This window comes from Camelina sativa, chromosome 2 (genome assembly GCF_030686135.1).
Source record: "Camelina sativa cultivar CO46 ecotype springtype chromosome 2, ASM3068613v1".
NCBI classification, from domain to species: Eukaryota; Viridiplantae; Streptophyta; class Magnoliopsida; order Brassicales; family Brassicaceae; genus Camelina; species Camelina sativa.
In genome coordinates this window covers 28,364,216-28,385,338 of record NC_141881.1, presented here as the reverse complement: position 1 = coordinate 28,385,338, position 21,123 = coordinate 28,364,216, and the positions used below count along the sequence as shown (strand labels likewise).

At 38.8% G+C, this 21,123-nt stretch overlaps 6 protein-coding genes across 9 annotated transcripts; 4 read left to right on the top strand and 2 right to left on the bottom strand.

Moving 5' to 3' along the window:
- Positions 1–91: 91 nt before the first annotated feature.
- Positions 92–4,163, top strand: LOC104738465 (histone deacetylase 5). The gene is made up of 13 exons (XM_010458638.3): positions 92–442; positions 765–966; positions 1,080–1,226; positions 1,333–1,445; positions 1,537–1,748; positions 1,830–1,894; positions 2,053–2,223; positions 2,374–2,457; positions 2,680–2,889; positions 2,979–3,172; positions 3,273–3,402; positions 3,487–3,551; positions 3,673–4,163. The coding sequence occupies exons 1-13, from the start codon at positions 240–242 to the stop codon at positions 3,836–3,838; spliced, it is 1,962 nt and encodes a 653-aa protein (XP_010456940.2). The 5' UTR covers positions 92–239; the 3' UTR covers positions 3,839–4,163.
- A 625-nt stretch (positions 4,164–4,788) lies between these two features.
- On the top strand, positions 4,789–8,730 carry LOC104738475 (histone deacetylase 5). 2 transcript variants are annotated; one of them, XM_087472581.1, is made up of 13 exons: positions 4,789–5,181; positions 5,436–5,637; positions 5,755–5,919; positions 6,038–6,150; positions 6,220–6,431; positions 6,522–6,586; positions 6,726–6,896; positions 7,059–7,142; positions 7,268–7,477; positions 7,576–7,769; positions 7,874–8,003; positions 8,085–8,149; positions 8,266–8,730. In XM_087472581.1, exons 3-13 carry the CDS (start codon positions 5,860–5,862, stop codon positions 8,429–8,431), a joined length of 1,470 nt encoding a protein of 489 aa, XP_087328707.1. In that variant the 5' UTR covers positions 4,789–5,181; positions 5,436–5,637; positions 5,755–5,859; the 3' UTR covers positions 8,432–8,730. The 2 variants fall into 2 exon arrangements, with proteins under 2 accessions (XP_087328707.1, XP_087328704.1); XM_087472578.1 differs by having other exon boundaries at positions 4,848–5,181; positions 5,773–5,919.
- Positions 8,731–9,164: 434 nt separating this feature from the next.
- Positions 9,165–11,927, top strand: LOC104738448 (uncharacterized). The gene is made up of 3 exons (XM_010458624.2): positions 9,165–10,531; positions 10,623–10,933; positions 11,026–11,927. The coding sequence occupies exons 1-3, from the start codon at positions 9,829–9,831 to the stop codon at positions 11,800–11,802; spliced, it is 1,791 nt and encodes a 596-aa protein (XP_010456926.1). The 5' UTR covers positions 9,165–9,828; the 3' UTR covers positions 11,803–11,927.
- LOC104762216 (glycine-rich RNA-binding protein 3, mitochondrial) lies at positions 11,820–13,997 on the bottom strand. Of its 2 annotated transcripts, none has more exons than XM_087472568.1 (5): positions 13,843–13,997; positions 13,342–13,490; positions 13,159–13,227; positions 12,930–13,036; positions 11,820–12,719 (listed from the first exon to the last, which is right to left on the bottom strand). In XM_087472568.1, the coding sequence occupies exons 2-5, from the start codon at positions 13,475–13,477 to the stop codon at positions 12,075–12,077; spliced, it is 957 nt and encodes a 318-aa protein (XP_087328694.1). In that variant the 5' UTR covers positions 13,478–13,490; positions 13,843–13,997; the 3' UTR covers positions 11,820–12,074. The 2 variants fall into 2 exon arrangements, with proteins under 2 accessions (XP_087328694.1, XP_087328695.1); XM_087472569.1 differs by having other exon boundaries at positions 13,769–13,851.
- A 149-nt stretch (positions 13,998–14,146) lies between these two features.
- Positions 14,147–16,925, top strand: LOC104738442 (YTH domain-containing protein ECT3). The gene is made up of 7 exons (XM_010458620.3): positions 14,147–14,344; positions 14,674–14,747; positions 14,929–15,213; positions 15,312–15,851; positions 15,945–16,157; positions 16,250–16,396; positions 16,479–16,925. The coding sequence occupies exons 1-7, from the start codon at positions 14,329–14,331 to the stop codon at positions 16,647–16,649; spliced, it is 1,446 nt and encodes a 481-aa protein (XP_010456922.2). The 5' UTR covers positions 14,147–14,328; the 3' UTR covers positions 16,650–16,925.
- Positions 16,926–17,344: 419 nt separating this feature from the next.
- On the bottom strand, positions 17,345–20,360 carry LOC104738430 (exocyst complex component EXO70E2). 2 transcript variants are annotated; one of them, XM_087472558.1, is made up of 3 exons: positions 19,990–20,357; positions 18,233–19,891; positions 17,345–18,152 (listed from the first exon to the last, which is right to left on the bottom strand). In XM_087472558.1, exons 2-3 carry the CDS (start codon positions 19,456–19,458, stop codon positions 18,140–18,142), a joined length of 1,239 nt encoding a protein of 412 aa, XP_087328684.1. In that variant the 5' UTR covers positions 19,459–19,891; positions 19,990–20,357; the 3' UTR covers positions 17,345–18,139. The 2 variants fall into 2 exon arrangements, with proteins under 2 accessions (XP_087328684.1, XP_010456909.1); XM_010458607.3 differs by having other exon boundaries at positions 17,345–19,891; positions 19,990–20,360.
- Positions 20,361–21,123: the final 763 nt, after the last annotated feature.

Here is a 21,123-nt window from a genome sequence, read left to right as displayed (position 1 = left end):
TTGGTTCTTCTAGAAAAAAATGTGACGTGTCAGATGTTTATTGGTTTAGATACTAATTAAGTTTCCCTATTCCCTCCAAAGGATCTCCAAAAAACTCAAAACCCCCAAAAAAAAAAAAAACATTAAAAAAAGAAAAAAAATATATAAATAAAATACTTCGAAGCTTTTCAGAGTGACCATTGACCTTCTTCTCCCTCTGATCGTCGTCGGAACGATAAAGACTGTCACATCTCCCTGATATGGCCATGGCCGGAGAATCTTCCGGCATAAACTACGGAGATTGTGACGGTAAAGTCGTCGGGAAAGTGGAGCGAAAGGTGGGTCTTATTTACGACGAGACGATGTGCAAACACGACACACCTGACGGCGAGGATCACCCTGAGTGTCCCGATCGCATCAGAGTTATATGGGAGATGCTTCAGCTCGCCGGAGTTTCTCAAAGGTTCATCCTTTTTTCGATCTCTCTCTCTCTCTTCTCGTGCCGGCTCTGTTGTTTGTTTGATTAATAAAGCCCTAGAAAAAAAAAATGCTCAAATTTAGTCAAATTGGGTAATTTCTGATCCCAATCTGTTATTTCTTGTTTGGTAATGACATTTAACTATCTAAATTTGAATATTGTCAAATCGTTCGTATGCTGCTGAATTTATTTCTATAGAGTAATCTGGCAGCTCATTAGTTAACAAGGTGGGATTTAGTCTTTCGGGTGTGTGTATCCAATTTCAACTATCCATCACAATTTTTGTTTTTTTTTTTCCCTTTTGCAGATGTGTGGTTCTTGGTAGTATCAAAGCAGAAGATAAGCATCTCCAATTGGTTCACACAAAGGACCATGTCAATTTAGTTAAGACTCTTAGCACGAAACAGAAAGATTATCGGAGAAACAAGATTGCTTCACAGTTGAATTCGATTTATCTCAACGGAAGTTCATCTGAAGCCGCATATCTTGCTGCTGGATCTGTTGTTAAGGTAACAAACAACAGTAGCTGCATATACAGATGACTTGTTACTATCTTTTTGGAAGATTGAAAACAACTGCTAGATATTTTGATATGTAACAGTGTTTTCTTGCAACTTAACAGGTGGCAGAGAAAGTTGCAGAAGGAGAGTTAGATTCTGGCTTTGCTATTGTCAGGCCCCCTGGACACCATGCTGAGACAGATGAAGCCATGGGTTTTTGTTTATTCAATAACGTTGCTGTTGCTGCTAGTTATTTGCTAAACGAAAGAGTAAAGACTTCTATTGACTTTTGAGATGTCGTTGTATTTTCTTACTTACATTCAAATTCTTTTGGTGTGCCTGTTACCAAGTTCTTTTGGATTTTCTTGAATGCAGCCGGATCTAGGTGTCAAGAAAATTCTGATTGTTGATTGGGATGTCCATCACGGAAATGGTACACAGAAGATGTTCTGGAAAGATCCTCGTGTACTATTTTTCTCTGTTCATAGGTATGTAATTGTGACCTTCGTCTACTCTTCTTTTGACGCTGCTTGTCATTATTTATACTTGGGAAAGTAACTGGAACGCATTTGTGATTAGGCATGAGTATGGAAGTTTCTATCCAGCAGGGGATGATGGAGATTATGACATGGTTGGGGAAGGTCCAGGTGAAGGGTTTAACATAAACGTTCCATGGGATCAAGGACGATGTGGAGATGCAGATTATCTTGCCGCATGGGACCATATCTTGATTCCTGTGGCGAGGGAATTTAACCCTGATATCATATTGCTCTCAGCTGGATTTGATGCAGGTACATATGGTAAAAGTAGTTTCTTATTCAAGGCTTTGTTACGTTCAGAATTGTGTAACCTTTTCAAACTCCTCTTAACAGCTATTGGTGATCCCCTCGGAGGTTGTCGCGTGACACCATATGGATATTCAGTTATGTTGAAGAAGGTTGGTTTTGTAGTGAACTCCCTCTTTTTTTAATTGTTTGTATTTGCGTTTTACGGGTCTCCAGCACTGAAACTAATACTTCTTGGTTTAGCTGGTTGTTTATTCCTGAGCTACGTACTTGGATTTGATATCATTTTGTTTCACCAATGTTCTCTCAGCTGATGGAGTTTGCACATGGAAAGATTGTGATGGCATTAGAGGGAGGGTACAATCTTGCCTCAATTGCAAAGTCTTCACTTGCATGTGTCCAAGTTTTGCTTGAAGACAAAGAAGTTCAAGCTTCTTCTGAAGTATACCCATTCGAGTCTACATGGCGTGTCATACAAGCGGTATCCCTCTATATCATCTTATCTTCTTACTTTCTCATTTCATAATCTGAAATAACTTTAGTTCTCTTTCCAGCTATTTTTTCAGTCATATATATTCTATAGTGCCGACGTTTCTTGTTGACAAAAATCATCTGTTTCTTGTGGGTTTAGGTACGCAAAAGGCTATGCGCATATTGGCCTTCACTTGCAGATGAATTATCGTGGAATCTGGTTAATCAGAAAACTCCTACTCCAGTTGGGCACCCTTCTTTCTGTCAACTATTTTCATTTTCATTGTTCATCAAAGACCGTTTCCTTGCCAGATCGCATTTCGAAAAACCTCTCTTCTTTATCGCTTAGCAACCACTTCTTAACTTCTTTGCCTCTTTACTAATTTTCCTCTGCTTAATCGTCTTTTTAGAGACAGTTTCTGTATTTCTTTCTTATCACAGACTTTCGTTTGTTTGTTCATTATAGATTATCCTTATCTCAAGCTCCGACTCTGAAACTGAAGACGACGCCCAAGGACTCCTGGATCAGATGTCGAAACTCAGCATTGAAAACCACCAAGTAGAAACTGCATGTACATCTTGGAGAGCTGATCTTGCAAAGGTTGACGTTTGGTATGCTTCTTTTGGATCCAACATGTGGAAACCGAGGTTTCTTTGCTATATTCAAGGGGGACAGGTAAGTAACCCTGTTTTGTTTTGTTTTGGGGTCGAGTCTGAGCTTTGGTCTTAATCGACACATATATTGCTGTCTCTTTTTATTTTCAGGTCGAAGGAATGAAAAAGGCATGTGTTGGTTCAATGGATAAAAGTCCACCAAAGGAAATAGTGTGGGAAACATTTCCACATAGATTGTTCTTTGGCCGTGAATCTTCAGCTAGCTGGGGTGTAGGCGGAGTTGGTTTCGCCAATCCCCTTGCTAATCACAATGATCAAATTCACATGTGTTTGTACAGAATCACGTTAAGTTTTACCACTCTTCATCTCAGTTTCTACTTTCCATATGTAATTCATTTGGTGAACTTTTCTACTTATTGACTGTGTTTTTTTTGTTTTGAACAGGCTTGAGCAGTTCAACGACGTTCTGTGTCAAGAAAATGGTTTGAATGTAGATACTGATTTGCCAGTCTTTGATCTAGCTGCTCTGCAGTTAGCAGAGAACAAAGGAGCCATAATACCTGAAGCTGTTTCGGTTAGTCAGATGATAAATGTTGATTGATACACTAATAGAAACATGTAATAATGACACATTCACACTTATACACATTGTTTACAGAATAGTTGGTATGGATCTGTTGTCTGCTTGGGAAAAGAATGCGACATTCCTATACTTACAATGACGTAAGTTTTCATTATTCTTTTACCTTTTGCTGCTGAGAAAACCGAGTTAAACTGCGAGACGAATAATCTCGACTAACTTCATTTTTTTCCTGCGGTTTCTCAATAACTTTTTTGTTTGCAGTTGCACTCTTTCTGTGTTTGAGAAGTTCAAATCCGGTGAGATCCCTCTAAAACCTCCTGCAAAAGCCTATGCCAACACTTTTATAAGGGGCCTTGTGGAAGGAGGAAGATTCTCTGAAGAAGAAGCTGAGGCTTACATTGACAAAGCTGCGTCTACACCTCTCTGATGTATTATTTATACCCAGAAACCACTGACGATGTGGAGCCTAAGGTTTCTGAGTTATTCATTTAGGATTATAAACCCCACAGGTTAAGAAATATTGTGAGACTTTATGAGTAAGTCTTCTGAAAGAAAGATTGTGTCCTCTCGTGGCTTTGAGTTTGCTCCCTAAGCAAACTCCTGTATGTATACTGTATTTTAGTTATCTTCGGTTTTAGGCTTTATCTTGAAGGTCTAGTTTATGTGGGTTGTTTTGTGTAGATCATTAAACCCTGTATGGTTTGTATTAAATGCCGGTTTAGAATGCAAATCAATATTATGAATTCGGCTTACGTATGTGATGTATAGTTAGTTTGTTTAGAATGCAAATATTTGTGGTATTCGTGCCAAAATAAAGAGTTTGCTGCGGGAGCGAGATGAGGCGGTAGCAACGGCTCAACGCCTAGATAAGGAACTCCAAGAAAATAGATCAAGAAGCCGACTTGAGAATGAAGACATGGACTCGTAAGATCTCGAGCCCGATCTTGAAACCCTGTTGCAGAAGTTCAAGAAAGAGATATACATAACAAGTGCAATGACGAATTTTTTTGGTGGAACTCAAAAGTGTAGGAAAAAAGAAGATGTATTGGGTTTCATGGAAAAAGATGTGTCAATCTAAGGAGGAGGATGGTTTAGGTTTCCGAGACATAAGTAATTTTAATCAGGCATTTACTCGCTAAACAAGCCTGAAGGTTACTTTCTGTGCCGAGTTCACTATTATCAAGAGTGTACAAATTAAGCTAGGTGTTTTTCCACTAAGGATTTTATGAAGGCAAAAATGGGCACAAAGACCTTGATATGCTTGGCGAAATATAATAATAATGCACAAGATATTTAAACTTTTTCCTCCTGCAGATGTGAATAGGGAGATATATTATATTACTATTATATTATAGTTTCCTCCTAATGTACATTTACAAGAAACAAAACAATTAAAACGTGCCAAAATAAAAAGGAAACAAATTATACTAAATAAAGATAAAAATACTTCTGAAGCTTGAGAGAGCTGAGAGAGACCCAAAAAAAAAAAAAACATGGTACTCAATCTTCTTCACACATTTCATCGAACGATAAGACTGTCACATACCATTCAAGTCTCTCGGATATGGCCATGGCCGGTGAAACTTCCGGGAAAGACTACGATAATATGGACGGTGATGAAGTCGCCGGGAAAAGTCAACGAAAGGTGGGTCTTGTTTACGACGAAACAATGTGCAAACACGACACACCTGACGGTGAAGATCACCCTGAGTGTCCCGACCGCATCAGAGTTATATGGGAGATGCTTCAGCTCGCCGGGGTTTCTCAAAGGTTCATCCTTTTTCTCTCTCTCTCTTCTCCTGCGCCGACATTTTTCTTTCTTTGTTCGTTTGTAATTGTATGCTACTGATGAATAGGGTTTAAGGTGTGTTTCCTAGCTCATTAATTGGCTTCTGGTTCAAATGATGTTTTCACTTTTGTTTCATTTTCACTCTTTAATTAAGAGTATTCATTAGAGTAATTTGGCAGCACATTGGTTAGTAATACTATTCACAATTTTTGTTTCTTGTTTTGTCCTTTTGCAGATGTGTGGTTCTTGGTAGTATCAAAGCAGAAGATAAGCATCTCCAATTGGTTCACACAAAGGACCATGTTAATTTAGTTAAGACTCTTAGCACAAAACAGAAAGATTCTCAGAGAAACAAGATTGCTTCACAGTTGAATTCTATTTATCTAAACGGAGGTTCATCTGAAGCCGCATATCTTGCTGCTGGATCTGTTGTTAAGGTAACAAACAAACAACAGTAGTTTCATATACAAATGACTTGTTCCTATATTATATTATTGGAAGATACAAAACAACTTGCTAGATATTTTGATATGTAACAATATTTTTCTTGCAAGTTGCAACTTAATTAACAGGTGGCAGAGAAAGTTGCACAAGGAGAGCTAGATTCTGGATTTGCTATTGTCAGGCCTCCTGGACACCATGCTGAGACAGATGAAGCCATGGGTTTTTGTTTATTCAACAATGTTGCTGTTGCTGCTAGTTATTTACTAAACGAAAGAGTAAAGACTTCTATTGACTTTTGTGATGTTCTCTTACTTGTTACATTCAAATTCCTAGGCCATGCACATTCTTTTGGTTTACCTGTTACCAACTTCTTTTGGACTTTCTTGAATGCAGCCGGATCTAGGTGTCAACAAAATTCTGATTGTTGATTGGGATGTCCATCACGGAAATGGTACACAGAAGATGTTCTGGAAAGATCCTCGTGTATTATTTTTCTCTGTTCATAGGTATGTAATTATGACCTTTGTTTACTCTTTTTTATACTTGGAAAGTAACTGGAACACATTTGTGGTTAGGCATGAGTATGGAAGTTTCTATCCATCGGGTGATGATGGGGATTATAACATGGTTGGGGAAGGTCCAGGTGAAGGGTTTAACATAAACGTTCCATGGGATCAAGGACAATGTGGTGATGCAGATTATCTTGCCGCATGGGACCATATCTTGATTCCTGTGGCGAGAGAATTTAACCCTGATATTATATTGGTCTCAGCTGGATTTAATGCAGGTATATATATGGTTTTAAGCATTTTTTTTTTTTTTTTCAAGGCTTTGTTACGTTCAGAGTTGTGTAACCTTTTAAAACTCCTCTTAACAGCTATTGGTGATCCCCTCGGAGGTTGTCGTGTGACACCATATGGATATTCAGTTATGTTGAAGAAGGTTGGTGTTGAACTGAACTCCCTCTTTTTTTCATTGTTTGTGTTTGCGTTTCTTTGTTTAGCTGGTTGTTTATCCTTGAGCTACGTAATCTATACTCTTGGATTTGATATCATTCTATGTTTCACCAATGTTCTCTCAGCTAATGGAGTTTGCAGATGGAAAGATTGTGATGGCATTAGAAGGAGGGTACAATCTTGACTCAATTGCAAAGTCTTCACTTGCATGTGTCCAACTGTTGCTTGAAGACAAAGAAATTCAAGCTTCTTCTGAAACATACCCTTTCGAGTCTACATGGCGTGTGATAGTAGCGGTATGGCTCTTTATCATCTTATCTTCTTAATTACTTTCTCATTTCATAATCTGAAACAACATTATTTCTCTTTCCAGCTATTTTTCAATCATATATATTTATATTATTATATAGTGCCCATGTCACTAGTTGACAAAACTCATCTGTTGCTTGTGTGTTTAGGTACGCAAAAGACTATGCGCATATTGGCCTTCACTTGCAGATGAATTATCATCGAAGCTGATTAATCAGAAAGCTCCTACTCCAGTTGGGCACCCTTCTTTTTGTCAACCATTTCCATTTTCATTGTTTATCATTTAGCAACCACTTCGAGACAGTTTCTGTATTTCTTTCTTATCACATAATTTCTTTAATTTGTTCATTATATATAGATTATCCTGGCTTCAAACTCCGACTCTGAAACTGAAGACGACGCTCAGGGACTCCAGGATCAGATGTCGAAACTCAGCATTGAAAACCACCAAATAGATACTGCATCTACATCTTGGAGAGCTGATCTTGCAGAGGTTGACGTTTGGTATGCTTCTTATGGATCCAACATGTGGAAACCGAGGTTTCTTTGCTATATTCAAGGGGGACAGGTAAGTAACCCTGTTTTGTTCTGTTTTATATTGTGGTTGGGTCTGAGCTTTGGTCTTAACTGACACATATATTATGGCTGTCTGTATTTTATTTTCAGGTCGATGGATTGAAAAAGGCATGTGTTGGTTCAATAGATAAAAGTCCACCAAAAGAAATAATGTGGAAAACATTTCCACATAGATTGTTCTTTGGCCGTGAACATACAGCTAGGTGGGGTGCAGGTGGAGTTGCTTTCGCCAATCCCCTTGCTAATCACAATGATGAAATTCACATGTGTTTGTACAGAATCACGTTAAGTTCTACCACTCTTCATCTTCCACTTTCCATATGTAATTCATTTGGTGATCTTTTGTACTTATTCCCTATGTGTGGTTTTTTTTTTTTTTTTTGAACAGGCTTGAGCAGTTCAACGACGTTCTGCGTCAAGAAAATGCTTTGAGTGTAGATACTGATTTGCCAGTCTTTGATCTAGCTGCTCTGCAGTTAACAGAGAACAAAGGAGCCGTTATACCTGAACCTGTTTCGGTTAGTCAGATTACAAATGTTGATTGATACACACTAATAGAAACATGTAATAATCACACACTTATACACATTTGTTTACAGGATAGTTGGTATGGATCTGTTGTCTGCTTGGGGAAAGAATGCGACATTCCTATATTTACAATGACGTAAGTTTTCATTATTCTTTTTCTCTTTTGCTGCTGAGAAAACAGAGTTAAACTGCCGACTAACCTCATTTTTTTTTTCCTGCGGTTTAATTTCTCAATAACTTTTTTGTTTGCAGTTGTACGCATTCTGTGGCTGAGAAGTTCAAAACCGGTGAGTTCCCTCTCAAACCTCCTGCAAAAGCCTATGCCTACACTTTAATAAGGGGACTTGTGGAAGGAGGAAGATTCTCTGAAGAAGAAGCTGAGGCTTACATTGACAAAGCTGCTTCTACACCTCTCTGATGTATTATTTACCCCAGAAACCGCTCAAGATTTGGAGCTTCAGGTTTCTGAGTTATTCATTTAGTATTAAAAAACCACTGGTTAAGAAATATTGTGAGACTAATGACTGTCCATGGTCACTTGGCTGTGTTACGCCTTGGTCCTTTGAGTTTGCTCTAGGGAGCAAACTCTGTATGTATAAAATGTACTAATGCTTCGGTATCGTGAAGCTGTATTCGGTCTAGTTTATGTGGGTTGTGTAGTCGGATCATAAACCCTGTATGGTTTACTAATATGATTAAGTACAGTTATTTTTCCAATTTTATTTAAGTAGAATCTCCATTGGTTAATACATATCAGTATAATGCCCGGTCACAGTATCCTTTTTAGATATTTATAATAAACATTGTTACAGTTCAGTGTTTACAAAATTTGGCATACAAATGAAAACAAAAACTGAAAAATAGAACTACTTAAAACGTGATATATTTATGTAATGCTGGAAAATATATTTGTTGTTCTTATAACTATATAGTTCATATCATTAACGTTAATGATTTAAAAATTAGCAGCTGTCTAACTCCAAAATTTTCAACATCACTTGAATTCTCGTCTATATATTATTTTTGGTAAAATGGGCAAAATGATAATATCTTTGTTGTTTCGTAGTTGTTTGGGTTATTCAACAACTTGACCTTTTTTTTTTTTCTTTCTTTCTTTAAAAGAATATAATAAGTATTTAATGAAAAACATTATTATCTGATATTTGGGAATTTAATAACCTTACAGTTTTTTTTTTTTTTGTTTCTCACTAACTTGCCGTATCGTCGTTATTTCTTGTATAAACCACAGAGCCGTTCGTTCGTGAGCTCGTCTTGTCTTAATTTGACAGATTCGATTTGTACCCACTTCCGACAAAGATTCCACCTTTTTCCCGATTGTTAAATATCTTGAGCTTCTCCATTGGTGTTAATTGATCAATTCTTCAAGCTACACAACCAAGGTCTTCTTGTTCTCTTCGTTCCTTGCAGTTTTTGCCTAAAGGGTACACGTTGTCTGTTCCCTCACCTTATCTCTGACGGAAAAATCGAAGCTTTTTTTTCTGGGTTTTGGAAGATGGGTATTGCTCAGTAATTCGATTTCGGGAACAGTTTGATACAAAGTTTGGTTTTTTTTTTGGGCTTTGCTCTCTCAACTTGAGTCCTACATTCTCTTATACGGGTTTCTAGGTCTCGACTTGAGGTTTCTCGTGTTGAATTCGTTAGATAAGATTAGGATTTAGTCTCTGCACTTGACAAGTTAAAGCTCGGAGCTTTTCGATATGAATTTGGAGTTCCTTCATTGGAAAGAAGAAGTGGAGTATCTACTCTTCAGTTTTGTGTTGCTCTCTTGATTCTTCAAGACAAAGAGAGTAAGAAATGGATATATGGTTAATCGCTGCTACTGCTGCTACAGGGTATATAGCTAAGCAATTGCAGAATGTGACCAAAGGTAAAAGTAGTATTCTTGAATCTTCTTCGGATGATGTGAAGTCCGAGTCTCCTCCTAGGTGCCTGCTTAGCAGATTAGTAAGAGGCAAGAAGACTAATGAAACCAAACTTGGTGATGAGAAGATGATAACAGATTGGGAAAACTTAGAGGCATCTACGAGTGGGGAGAATTTGGGATGTTACGATACTAACCATTCAGATTCTTTGTTTAGTTTGATGCCAGAGTTCTCTGAGATTGAACATGGGAATTGGAATATCAGTGGTAGTACTCTTGCAGGTGACTCTTCATTTAGGCAGAGAACATCCATAAGGAGAAACCAGCGGTACAGGCGATTAACCAAACCTTTGAGTTCCATGGATAGTTGCTTAATGTCTCGGTTTCATAGAGAGCAAATGACCATGGAAGATTACATGACTAGTCCGTTTCCATCACCACACGCTTCAATTTCAAGGCCATTACTCGTTACTGATGGTACTCGTGTTATTAGTAAGAGCACTGCAGATTCGTTGTGGCTGAGCCAACATATTCCTTTCAATGAAGATAAGGCTACACAAAGTTGCCAAATCCCCGGATTGGAGTCTTCGGTTGAGAGAAGAGTAGGGAATGAGACGAGCAAAAGTAGAAAGCAGGGTAAAGTTGTGCATTCTTTATATTGTAATTATTTATGCTCGAAGATTGAAAAGATTGTTCATGACGCTTGAGTTTCTTTTTTATTTTTCAGGACTAGGTGATGCAACACTGCTGCTACAAATTGGGATCTCGATTGGTATCATGTCCTCGTTCATGGCAAACCAACCCGAAGTGAGCAAAGTCGAACAAGAGCTGAAGCAAACAGAGAACTTGGTGCATGATTTAGAAGATGAGCTCGAGATGAAAGACTTGTTAATAGTGAAGGAGATAGATATTGAAAAGGCAGCTGAAAATTCAGAATCTATAAGTAATATTGAAGCAGAGCTTGAAGCTGAACTTGAAAGGCTAGAAATCAACATGAACTCCTCAGACATTGAGACAAGACTCTCTGATTTGATCGAGGTGTGTTGTCTACACTTTTCAACTATGCTATTTGCTTGAATCACCAAATTTCAAAGTTCAGTTTTGTAATTCCTACTTTGAATCTTTTGTAGATGGAGCCGGATTGTGAGGTAGAATTTGCACAGGGTGAACTGAGAGCTGATCGGGTTAAAGGGAAGCAGCGTTTAGATGAAACTGAGTCCAACCAAGACCCAAGTGGTGACTCCACGCCTGACTCAGGAAACTATGCTGTCTCACCTCGTGAATTGAGCTTGCGGTTGCATAAAGTTATCAATTCACGTCTTGAGAAACGGATTGAAGAGCTTGAGTCTGCACTCCAAGAGAGCCAAAGGAAGGTGGAGCAGCTGGTCATGGAATCAGAGAGCAAGAAGAAGTCATGGTCAAGGTTATGGGAACACCGTGAAGTGATGACATATAAGAGTGACTCGAAAATCCCAGTTGCTATAGAGCACACCAAGACTAATCTTGCTGAGATCCAACCCCTGGTTATGAACTTAACTGGGGAAGCACTTGATGCATTCAATGAGTCTTACGACGAACTGATGAAAATAAACGATGACTCGGAAGATGATGATGATGATTTACCGTTGGAGATGCAAGAGAGCGGGATTCACCAAGAAGATTTCTCTTCAACAAACAAAAGCTCACCTTGGAGCCATCTGAAGGATGATTCGAAGGTGCAAGAGCAGGAGCTGCTAGACCTTTTTGGTATGGAAGACGAAGAAGAAGAAGAAAGCAGCGACTTTGAGAGTGAAATGGAGAAGCAACTGATAAAGCAGATTGTCGAGAAAACAAAACAAGGGTCTCCTGTTGTGTTGAATGCTCAGAAGATGCTATTTCTCATGGAAGAAACTGAACATAAGCTGTAACATAGGCAACATCAGAGTTCGGAATTTTTAAAATCTGATTAGTGTTTACTGTGTAGACCATAAGAAAAGTTGAAACAAAGCTCACGTTTTTTTGTTTAGAATTCAATGGATAACTTCAGAAACAATCTCAAGCTACAAATTATTTTCAAGATAGGAATAGCAAATTGTTACTAGATAAAGTGTTTTCCTCAGGAAAATTCAGATCACTATTACTAATCTTAGAAATTAATATGAAAACTCCAAGTCTTAGACAACATTTTTTGCTACTTGCTTCAAGCTCTTTTGGCAACATCAGTGTCATCTTCGAAATCTCCTTCCACTGGTCCATTCTCCATCTTAATTTCACTTTTCTCCATGCTTCCAAATTGATCTTCACCGCCAAATTGGCCACCGGCAGCAAACTGCGTATTGTCACCACCAAACTGCGAGTTGTTGGCAACAGGGTTTCCTCCAAACTGGCTATCTCCAGAGAACCCACCATTATTGCTACCGTAAGTATTGGCACTAGCATAACCACTACTTCCATTATAGTCACCAACAGCCCCTGCAGGTGCACTTGGAACCTCACCATAACTGTTGCCGCTAGATCCATATCCACCGCTTGCACCATAACCACCACCAGCTCCGTGACCAGTAGCATCGCCTCCATAGCCACCAGCACCACTGCCGCCATATCCACCAGCACTGCCGCCATAGCCTCCAGCATTGCCGCTGCCATACCCTCCAGCATTGCCGCTGCCATACCCTCCAGCATTTCCGTTGCCATAGCCACCAGCACCCCCGCCGCCATAGCCACCAGCACTGCCACCTCCATAGCCGCCGCCTCCATAACCACCGCCGTAGCCCCCACCTCCAAAACCACCACCACTTGTTCTATCATTTGCATAATTTACTTTAACAACCCGGCCATGGAGATCCTGAAGGAGGATTAAGGCAATGGATCAAACAGGGAAATCCATCAATGAATGTTAAACTCAACAAAAAAAGACTTCCAATATCAGATACGAAAATATTAAAAACTGTGAACGTGAATAGTATAAATGAAAGTTCAACCCAACGAGACACCTCAAAGCAAACAGACTTTTTTTACTCTCTCATAAGATTCATAAATCAGCAATTGAACTTACCCGTCCATCCAAAGCCTGGATAGCACTAGAGGCCGCTTCTGAAGAGGTGAATGTAACAAATCCAAATCCCCTCGACCTACCCGTTTCACGATCCAAAATAACCCTTGCTGTGTAAAGACATAGACGTTGGGTTAGCATAAAGCAACTAACGAAACAAACAAGTGCCTAATTTGTTCACTAACACACTGCAATAACATTCATAAGAACAGTAAACAGATCAGTTGCTTACTTTCAACGACTTCACCATATTTAGTGAAAACTTCTCTTAAGCTATCCTCATCCATGCTATAAGCCATACCTTACAACAACAGAAAAGAAAACAAAATCACAAAGTTAGGTAACGAAATAACAAAAAATTTAAGTAACCAATTCTTCATTTTCCAAAGAGTTTCTAAAGCTAGAATAGACTCACCTCCAATGAAGAGCTTAGAAGATGACATACACCTTATAGCCTGAAAAAGCGAGGGGCTTGATAGAGAAACCTGAGCATTGAGTTGCTTGCTCGTCGTCTGCTTCAATATGTTCCCGAATTTACTCAAAAAAGCCATCTCCTTTAGATATCTAAGATGGAAAAGACAAATACTTTAGTCACCGGAACACTCAAATTAAAAGTAAGGATCATATCATTTCCTCTAGGCAAGTTTCATACTTTTCTAAATCAAAGGCTTTTTAAATCTTCGTTTTGCCTAATCAGACTTTACAAGGAACCAAAACGTGAATTCAGAATCGAAACAACAAAGCAGATATGTCATTCAGTAGCAAAGATCGGAACTAAAAAATCGATGAACATGAAGAGCGAAGAAATGACAGAGATCATTCAAAATCAGAGACGAGATAACCTTTTACAACAGCTAAAGCTGAGAACTAAACTAGGGTTTATGAAAAAGAAATGAGCTTGAAGAGTGAAAAGTACCTCAATACTCAATACACTTCGCTTCCTCTGTGAGATTTCTCGATTTTGTTAAAACCCTACTTGACCGAGGTTTATGTAGCGAAGTTTCACGATCTAAGTTAATCCTGACCGTTCAATCTAAAGATGTTTAGAAAAAGCTATTTCATTAGGTCGTCATTTGTTTTACGTGACAGCTCAGTAGCTATAGCGAATAAATCTCCTTTTGTAAATGGGCCTTTATCTACCTCATAAGACCTGTTTTCTCTTTTCTACTTGAGGCCCATATATATTGCTTAAAAGTGTAACAACCCGACTCACATGACCCGAAACTAAATGATGGGTTGACCCGAAACATGAAATATACTCAAAAAAAAAGTTGTAGCTTTTTAGGGTTTTGTGGTCTCCGCTAAGTCAGTCGCCTACACTCTCTCTCTCTCTCTCTCTCACATTTGCTCTTTTCTCTCTTCTTTACCAAGTTTCCGCCGCTCACCAAAACTACACACAGCCATGGCAAATTCTGACCGTATCCTTCAATTCTCTCTATTCTTTTGTTTTCGCTTTACCAGTTTTGTATGTCGTCAAAGGCTTTCTCTGAAACGTTAATAAGAAAAAAAAGTTTTCTTTTTGTTCAAAGGGTTTAATATATAAGTTGATTTCTTGATTTCTAGCTGGATCTGTTATTACATCTTCTTGTTCTACGATGATTTTAGGTTTCCGTAGTTAGTTTTACGTGTGTTGTTATAAAAACTTTAACTTTTAGGGTTTATGGTAGATCTGTTGTTCTGTTTCTCAAAATTGTTATCTTTTTTGATTAATCAGAAATTGTTATTCCTTAACTGTGAATTTATACAGTTGCTTCAGATATGCTTCACAATTTGTCGATTGATCCAAAGATCAAGGCTTTGGCTCCTGATTCTGATAATAAGGTATGTTTCTGTGCTCATCTTAAATGTATTTTGTTCATATGTGCTCTTTTTTTCATTTTGGCCATGTAATTGAGACTATTAGCCTTTCTGAGTCCCGTTTTTAAGATCATTTCTCTTATGTGTTCCCTAAGAGGTACTTTAGGATTGGACTTATGAAGGCTTGTGTCCATTTTCGTTGCAGGGGGCTTTTGGCGGAAACGGTAATGAATTCTTACTCAGTGAAGAGCTAGTGGAGGCTACCAAGAATGGTAAACCTAGTTTATTGTCTAAAGATGGAGGTTTAACCAAAGACAAGGTTTCAAACCCGAAGAAACTCGGTTACCAGAACTCAGCTTATAACGCAAAGGGTTCATATGGAAAAGGTGCCTACTCTTATGGCTTCTATCCTCCAGCATATCAGTACCCAAGATATGGTTACAGTGGGAGCTATGCTTCAGGGAAGAGCAATCTTCAGTATCAGTACCTAGTATGTCCTTTTTTCCATTCATTCAACTGGAGTCATGATAACTTGGTATGTAGCCTTGACTTGTTTATTCATTGATTTATTATCATCTTATTTTGCAGACTCAGCATGGAAGATCAGCTGGTGCAGGTCAATCTTATGGGTACATGGATAACCTTTACGCAAATTATGGGATGTGTGGACCTTACTCGAATGGCTATGGATATGGCTCTTACGGTTATGATGCATGGAAGCACATGCCCAATTGGTATGCGGTTAACAACAATTCCTACAAGACAAGAAATGGCTTTCAAGGATATGGCAAAGAAAACATTGAGGGATTGAATGAGCTGAACAGAGGACCGCGAGCTAAGGGTTTCAACAGCCTAGAGGGTTCAAAGGTGACGACTGTTTCTGAAACTGAGAAACCCAGCGAAGATGGATCTCTTTTAGAGCCCAAGGACTACAACAAGAAAGATTTCCCTGAGACCTATTCAGAAGCGAAGTTTTTTGTCATCAAATCGTATAGTGAAGATGATATCCATAAAAGTATCAAATACAATGTTTGGTCCAGCACTCCCAACGGTAACAAGAAGCTGGATGCTTCATATAACGAGGCAAAACAGAAGTCAGATGGCTGCCCTGTGTTTCTTCTCTTCTCTGTGAGTGGATACAAAGCTTTCAGTATTTCATCAATCACTCGATGGTATTCCAATTTTAGTTGTAGAGTTCTGATGTTTTCATCTGTTTCACAGGTAAACACAAGTGGACAATTTGTTGGTTTAGCCGAGATGGTAGGCCCAGTCGATTTCAATAAGACTGTGGAATACTGGCAACAGGACAAATGGATTGGTTGTTTCCCTGTTAAGTGGCATTTCGTTAAAGATATCCCTAACAGCTCCTTGAGGCATATTACTCTGGAGAACAATGAGAACAAGCCGGTTACCAATAGCAGAGACACACAGGAAGTATGTCTGATTATTGTGTTATCTATCAGTTTTGCATTCGAACAGGCGGTCTATTATTTATTTTGAACCCACAATGACCTTTTTGTCTGCAGGTAAAGCTAGAGCAAGGAGTTAAAGTCATCAAGATTTTTAAGGACCATGCAAGCAAGACATGTATCCTCGACGATTTTGTGTTTTACGAGAATCGCCAAAAGATTATCCAAGAGAGGAAAAGCAAACATGTGCAGATCAAAAAACAGGTAACAATCCCCTGGTACCAACGTCTTGGTGAAATTGGTTCAGAAATAAGGGAATATCTAACAGATTTCGGTATTTGTGCAGGCCTTGGTGGCCAATGCAGAGAAGGGAAACAGTGTAGCAAAATACAATCTTGTGAAACCCCAAGAGTCTACGACAGCCTCAGATGATGCTGCAGCACTAGGAGTTGCGACTGAAGTGGTGAAAGAGAACGAGTTAGCTGTCGAAAAGAATGCTGTTGCTACTGCCTGCTGAACCAACCTTTGGTTTTAAAGGGGAACTGGGTGGGCTGTTTTAGGCTATATAGGGCGTTTCCCTAGTTTTGTTTCCATTCCAGAGTTTGAGGACTTTTTTGTTTTGTTTTGTTGGAACCAAGTTGCGAGGGTAGTGGCTTAGTAGATGAAGTTTTGGCATGAGCATTCATCGTCTTTCAATTAATCTCTATCTTTTTAGTGATGGTCCAATATATGAGGATATGTGCAAAGATTGATGTTGAATCTGCTTATTCAATCTTATATTTCTTTCAGCCAAGACCAGTAAAAGCTGTATTTTGCATCTGCGTCATAATTTAATGCAGGAGTCAAAGTCAAGACCAAACTTTGACACAAGAACTCGTATATATCAAACTTTGACACAAAATTGTCGAACTTTAGGTTTTGCTTTTGTCAGCACATAAAATCCTATAATTCAAACACTTCTTGCCTGAAGAGAAGGTCTAACATCAAAAATTTCGAAGAGAGGGTCATTATTAGTCATCTTACCCTGCAGGCTCACTAACTTCACTTATCATCAGAAACTGTTTGTTCTCGTCATCTTACCCTGCAGGCTCACTAACTTCACTTATCATCAGAAACTGTTTGTTCTCCATTCTATCATTTTATCAAAGCTATATTGCAGCTTTAATGTTGGCAAAAGCAGCAGGACATACTCAAATCTGGTGGTTTCAACAGTTTTCTGACGAAGAGGACCACATTACCCTCGATTAATTATATCATGCAAATAAAATTACATCCCCACAATGGAGTATAAAAATTATACAACCTTATTTACATGAGCTGTGCAATCACAAATCACTGCAGAAGTAAATAAATAACAAAAGATCATAAGAACAAAGATAGAGTCCATTAGGCTCGAGTTATCTTCATCATCTCCTACGAGAGCTGCGCAATGATCTGGGAGATGGCAAACACTCAAAGAGATCAAGGAGCATATTCTCAATGTCTTCACAAGTGTATCGGATATGTTTTTCGCCTATACGAGCAGCATTTCTTCCAAGAAATCCCCTGTAAGACTGAACAACCTTGACAGAGGTCGAGATGTGAAGATCATCGCGGAGTTCTGGATCAGGGACTGACCAACGGGTTTGATTCTTGTAAACATCATCAAAGGCAAGACTGAAAAGTCTGCATCTTTCTCTCAGTGTTCTTCTTTCAGAGTTGTTGTTGTTGTCCGTGAGCAAAGCGAGTATAGAGCTCCATGTGGATCTCTCGTAGTTTGTGACATCACGTTGATACCTTGCGATGTGCTTCCTGATCCATTCGTCTCCAAACAAGTGTCTCAGCTCTGATCCCTTTACCTTCTGGACCATGTAACGGAAGTTGTTCATCAGAAAAATGGATTTGAGTGATTCGTCTGCGTAAAGCTGAGCTTTCCGCTCGAGGCTGGATTCCAGAGTTGTGACGATGGACCGGAGGTGTCTGGCCATTGGTGAGAATGTCGAAGGGAGAACGTCTTGTCCTGTTTTCTCAGGGATTGAGTCTTCAACATTTATGTTATGAAGAAGTGAGTCTAGGGTGCTGGTGTACTCCGGAAGAAGCTTTAAGTAGTTCATTACATACCTGGTCAGGTGATGAATACCTCCTCCAGGGAAGGGGCGTGCGGATTCATTTAAGGCTATTGCATCTTTGAACTTTAAAAAGGTTGCAGTTGTATGATCAGCTAGCTTTCTTGATACCTCGTGGAATGCCATTCTTAGAAACGAGCCTGTTTCATCCGGGAAGAGGTTATCAACATCCAAGAGAATCTCTGCTGAAACCTCATACATACTAAGGAAGCGCTCAAGCATTTCTGGCTGGCAAGATCTCAGTGCTACAGCTTCACCAAAGTTAAGGAGAGAAAGAACGGTGTCTTTTGAGATTTCTATGAAGCACGCAGAAGAAACTGACTCAAAGTCTCCCAAGATCTGTTCACAGAGCTGTTTCTCACTGGGGAGGTAGACCTGAGTAATGATTTTAACAGCCCTTGTCCATTTTCTCATTGCACCATTCAAATCCTCCCATCCCATTTTAAGAACATCGACACAGCTGAATCTTTCCATTTCCAGAGTGAGCATATACTCATCCAGAGCTTCTCTTTGAACGCTGATCAAAGCTTCACAGAAAGCTTGATGATACTCACAAGCAAACATGGCGTTTGCAATAGCTTTGATGTGAGGAAGGACGCTGGGATCAACTAAATCAGAATTATAGAATTCCGATATCTGTTCATCATCATCTTCGTGTGAAGAAGCTTCGACAACAACTTCATCATCTAGGGAGACAAAGGACTCGTCGTACACAAGATCCTTTCCACGGGAACTAACAGCCAAGTATTCAGGCTGTACATGCTGTTTGTACTGATGCAGAACATCACAGAGCTCTTTCTCAAGCCTCAACATCGCGATGTCAATAGCAACCGTAGCTTGGTTGTAAATATCTTTCTCCTTGTGGTTACTTTTGATGGGCAAAGCTTTAAACCCCATAACAACTGTTTGAACATCATACAGGGCTTGAAAGAACTGATCAGCTTCAGAGGGTCCAGCTTCCAATATCGTAGAGTGGTTTGTCTCCCAACTGAGGATGGTCTTCACAGCTTCTTTGAATCTCTCCTCGATCTCAGAGAATCCTGTATCTTCAACTCTGGTATCAGCAATCCCAAATGTTGACAGATGCGACTCTAGGTCGCTTAAGAGCTTTCTCAAGTTGGCATCAAGGTTGTTATCAGACGCCCTCAGTGCCTTAACAACATGGTGACATGCCTCATAGACATGATTTTTCACTCCGGAAACAGGAACAAACTCAGCCATACCCAAGCCAAAGACTAGAGCCTAAAACTCAACACGGTAGCAGCACAAATGAAGGAGGCAGTAAAGATCTATACTAATGGAAACTGTTTGTTCTGATAAACTAAGGGCTGTTGTTGTATAAAATAATGACTACGATAAGCTTAATCCCAATAGCTAGGCTTGTAAAAAAAGAACTATTTTTAAGTCATCTGGGAATGAAGTAAACAGAGAGGAAGAGGAATCCCCACATGAACATGGTAAAAACCATAACTACTTAAGCTTAATACAATTGACATACTTGGCGGTAAAAGATGAGTGAAGAAGCCCTCTTCAAATCCAACATTTCTTCCTCCTCCTCACAACACCATACTACATAAGAAACCCACACAACACAAGACCCCCAATGAAAAAGTCAAGTCAACGACTTTCTGATAACCACCTCTCTTGCTTGCTTCTGCAAACAAAAATAAAAAGGACAAATTTTTAGAAACTTCTGATTTCACAGAAACATTTTAGCATACACCACTTTGTTGAACGAACAGAGTAACGAACCGTGAAACGAGCTCGATCTAAGCTTTTCGGGAAGAAGCAAAAGAAAAAAAACAAGCCAGAAAAAAAAGAAAAACTTGTGATTTCGATTTCTATATCAGCAAAGAAGAGGTTTGTTTGAAGAAAAAGCAAGAGAATTTAGGCGAGATTTTTGGAGAAGAAGAAGAAGGAAAAGAGAAAAACATGTGGTGGACGCAACTCTATATATAAAATAAAAAAACAAAACAAAACAAAGTTGTAAATTTGGAATTTGTATTTCGAACGAAGACGAACCCGTAATTTCGTTAGATAGCGAAACGTCGAAGAAGAAAATAAAAATGATAAATTTGAAGACCGCCCGGATCTAAACTGAGGTGGATGATTCTGCCATTGACTTCCACATATTGAGAGACGAACATTTAACTGAAAGTTGGGGTAGAAATGTAATTAAGAAAACTTTGAAATAACCCTACTACTTCATGTTAGTTACTAATATTACCCATAACTAGGACAATGGCTAGTTGAAACTTAATTTGTTTCGACTTTATATTACGAAATTGAACATTTTTTTACTCATTCTAATGGCTTTGATTATGATAATGTAATCTTCAGAGCCAGGGGTAAATAGAATTTTCATTACCCATAATTTTTGTAATTGTTTCGTTTGGGTTTATTATCTTCATTGAAACAATTAGGGATAACTTATATAAGTTTCGGGAAACTAGGGGGTACAACAAGAAATTGCTATAAAAAGGGTTGATTAGTAATAGTCAATACTTGATGTTTGACTAGTTCGTGGACGTGGAAGAAATGGCGGGTACATGTTTTGATCTCAACCGTCTGATTTAATAATGGACGGCTCAAAACGAGTAGTTGACAACAGCTCATAGGTGACAACATTTTGGTTTAATTTTTCTCTTCATACTGTATAAATTAAATTAAAAATGTTTGGCTCACGCAATGCAATGTCAATAAATTAAAACATGTTAATATTTAATCTAGATTTTGGGTTGATTTACAAACTATGAATAATAGTATTTGTTGGAAATAACATATGTAAATGGTTAATTGTTGGAAACAAGTTTTCTAGTTAATGTATTCATCGTAACGTGATATGCGGTTTATCAATTTAACATGCGAACTTTGAAACTCGATCAG

What these genes read in the sequence shown, in the direction of transcription:
- LOC104738430 (XM_010458607.3), bottom strand. Translation starts at nt 19,458, where the DNA reads ATGGCTGAGTTTGTTCCTGTTTCCGGAGTGAAAAATCATGTCTATGAG.
- LOC104738465 (XM_010458638.3), top strand. Translation starts at nt 240, where the DNA reads ATGGCCATGGCCGGAGAATCTTCCGGCATAAACTACGGAGATTGTGAC. An exon ending in GTTATTTGCTAAACGAAAGA is followed by an intron (nt 1,227 to 1,332) that starts GTAAAGACTTCT and finishes TCTTGAATGCAG; the next exon opens with CCGGATCTAGGTGTCAAGAA. An exon ending in CTATTTTTCTCTGTTCATAG is followed by an intron (nt 1,446 to 1,536) that starts GTATGTAATTGT and finishes ATTTGTGATTAG; the next exon opens with GCATGAGTATGGAAGTTTCT.
- LOC104762216 (XM_087472568.1), bottom strand. Translation starts at nt 13,477, where the DNA reads ATGGCTTTTTTGAGTAAATTCGGGAACATATTGAAGCAGACGACGAGC. An exon ending in ATATGGTGAAGTCGTTGAAA is followed by an intron (nt 13,037 to 13,158) that starts GTAAGCAACTGA and finishes GTCTTTACACAG; the next exon opens with CAAGGGTTATTTTGGATCGT. An exon ending in TCCAGGCTTTGGATGGACGG is followed by an intron (nt 12,720 to 12,929) that starts GTAAGTTCAATT and finishes ATCCTCCTTCAG; the next exon opens with GATCTCCATGGCCGGGTTGT.
- LOC104738442 (XM_010458620.3), top strand. An exon ending in ATCTTCAGTATCAGTACCTA is followed by an intron (nt 15,214 to 15,311) that starts GTATGTCCTTTT and finishes CTTATTTTGCAG; the next exon opens with ACTCAGCATGGAAGATCAGC. An exon ending in CTGTGTTTCTTCTCTTCTCT is followed by an intron (nt 15,852 to 15,944) that starts GTGAGTGGATAC and finishes TCTGTTTCACAG; the next exon opens with GTAAACACAAGTGGACAATT.
- LOC104738475 (XM_087472578.1), top strand. Translation starts at nt 4,976, where the DNA reads ATGGCCATGGCCGGTGAAACTTCCGGGAAAGACTACGATAATATGGAC. An exon ending in ATCAGAAAGCTCCTACTCCA is followed by an intron (nt 7,143 to 7,267) that starts GTTGGGCACCCT and finishes CATTATATATAG; the next exon opens with ATTATCCTGGCTTCAAACTC. An exon ending in ATTCCTATATTTACAATGAC is followed by an intron (nt 8,150 to 8,265) that starts GTAAGTTTTCAT and finishes TTTTGTTTGCAG; the next exon opens with TTGTACGCATTCTGTGGCTG.
- LOC104738448 (XM_010458624.2), top strand. Translation starts at nt 9,829, where the DNA reads ATGGATATATGGTTAATCGCTGCTACTGCTGCTACAGGGTATATAGCT. An exon ending in GAGCAAAAGTAGAAAGCAGG is followed by an intron (nt 10,532 to 10,622) that starts GTAAAGTTGTGC and finishes TTTATTTTTCAG; the next exon opens with GACTAGGTGATGCAACACTG. An exon ending in GACTCTCTGATTTGATCGAG is followed by an intron (nt 10,934 to 11,025) that starts GTGTGTTGTCTA and finishes AATCTTTTGTAG; the next exon opens with ATGGAGCCGGATTGTGAGGT.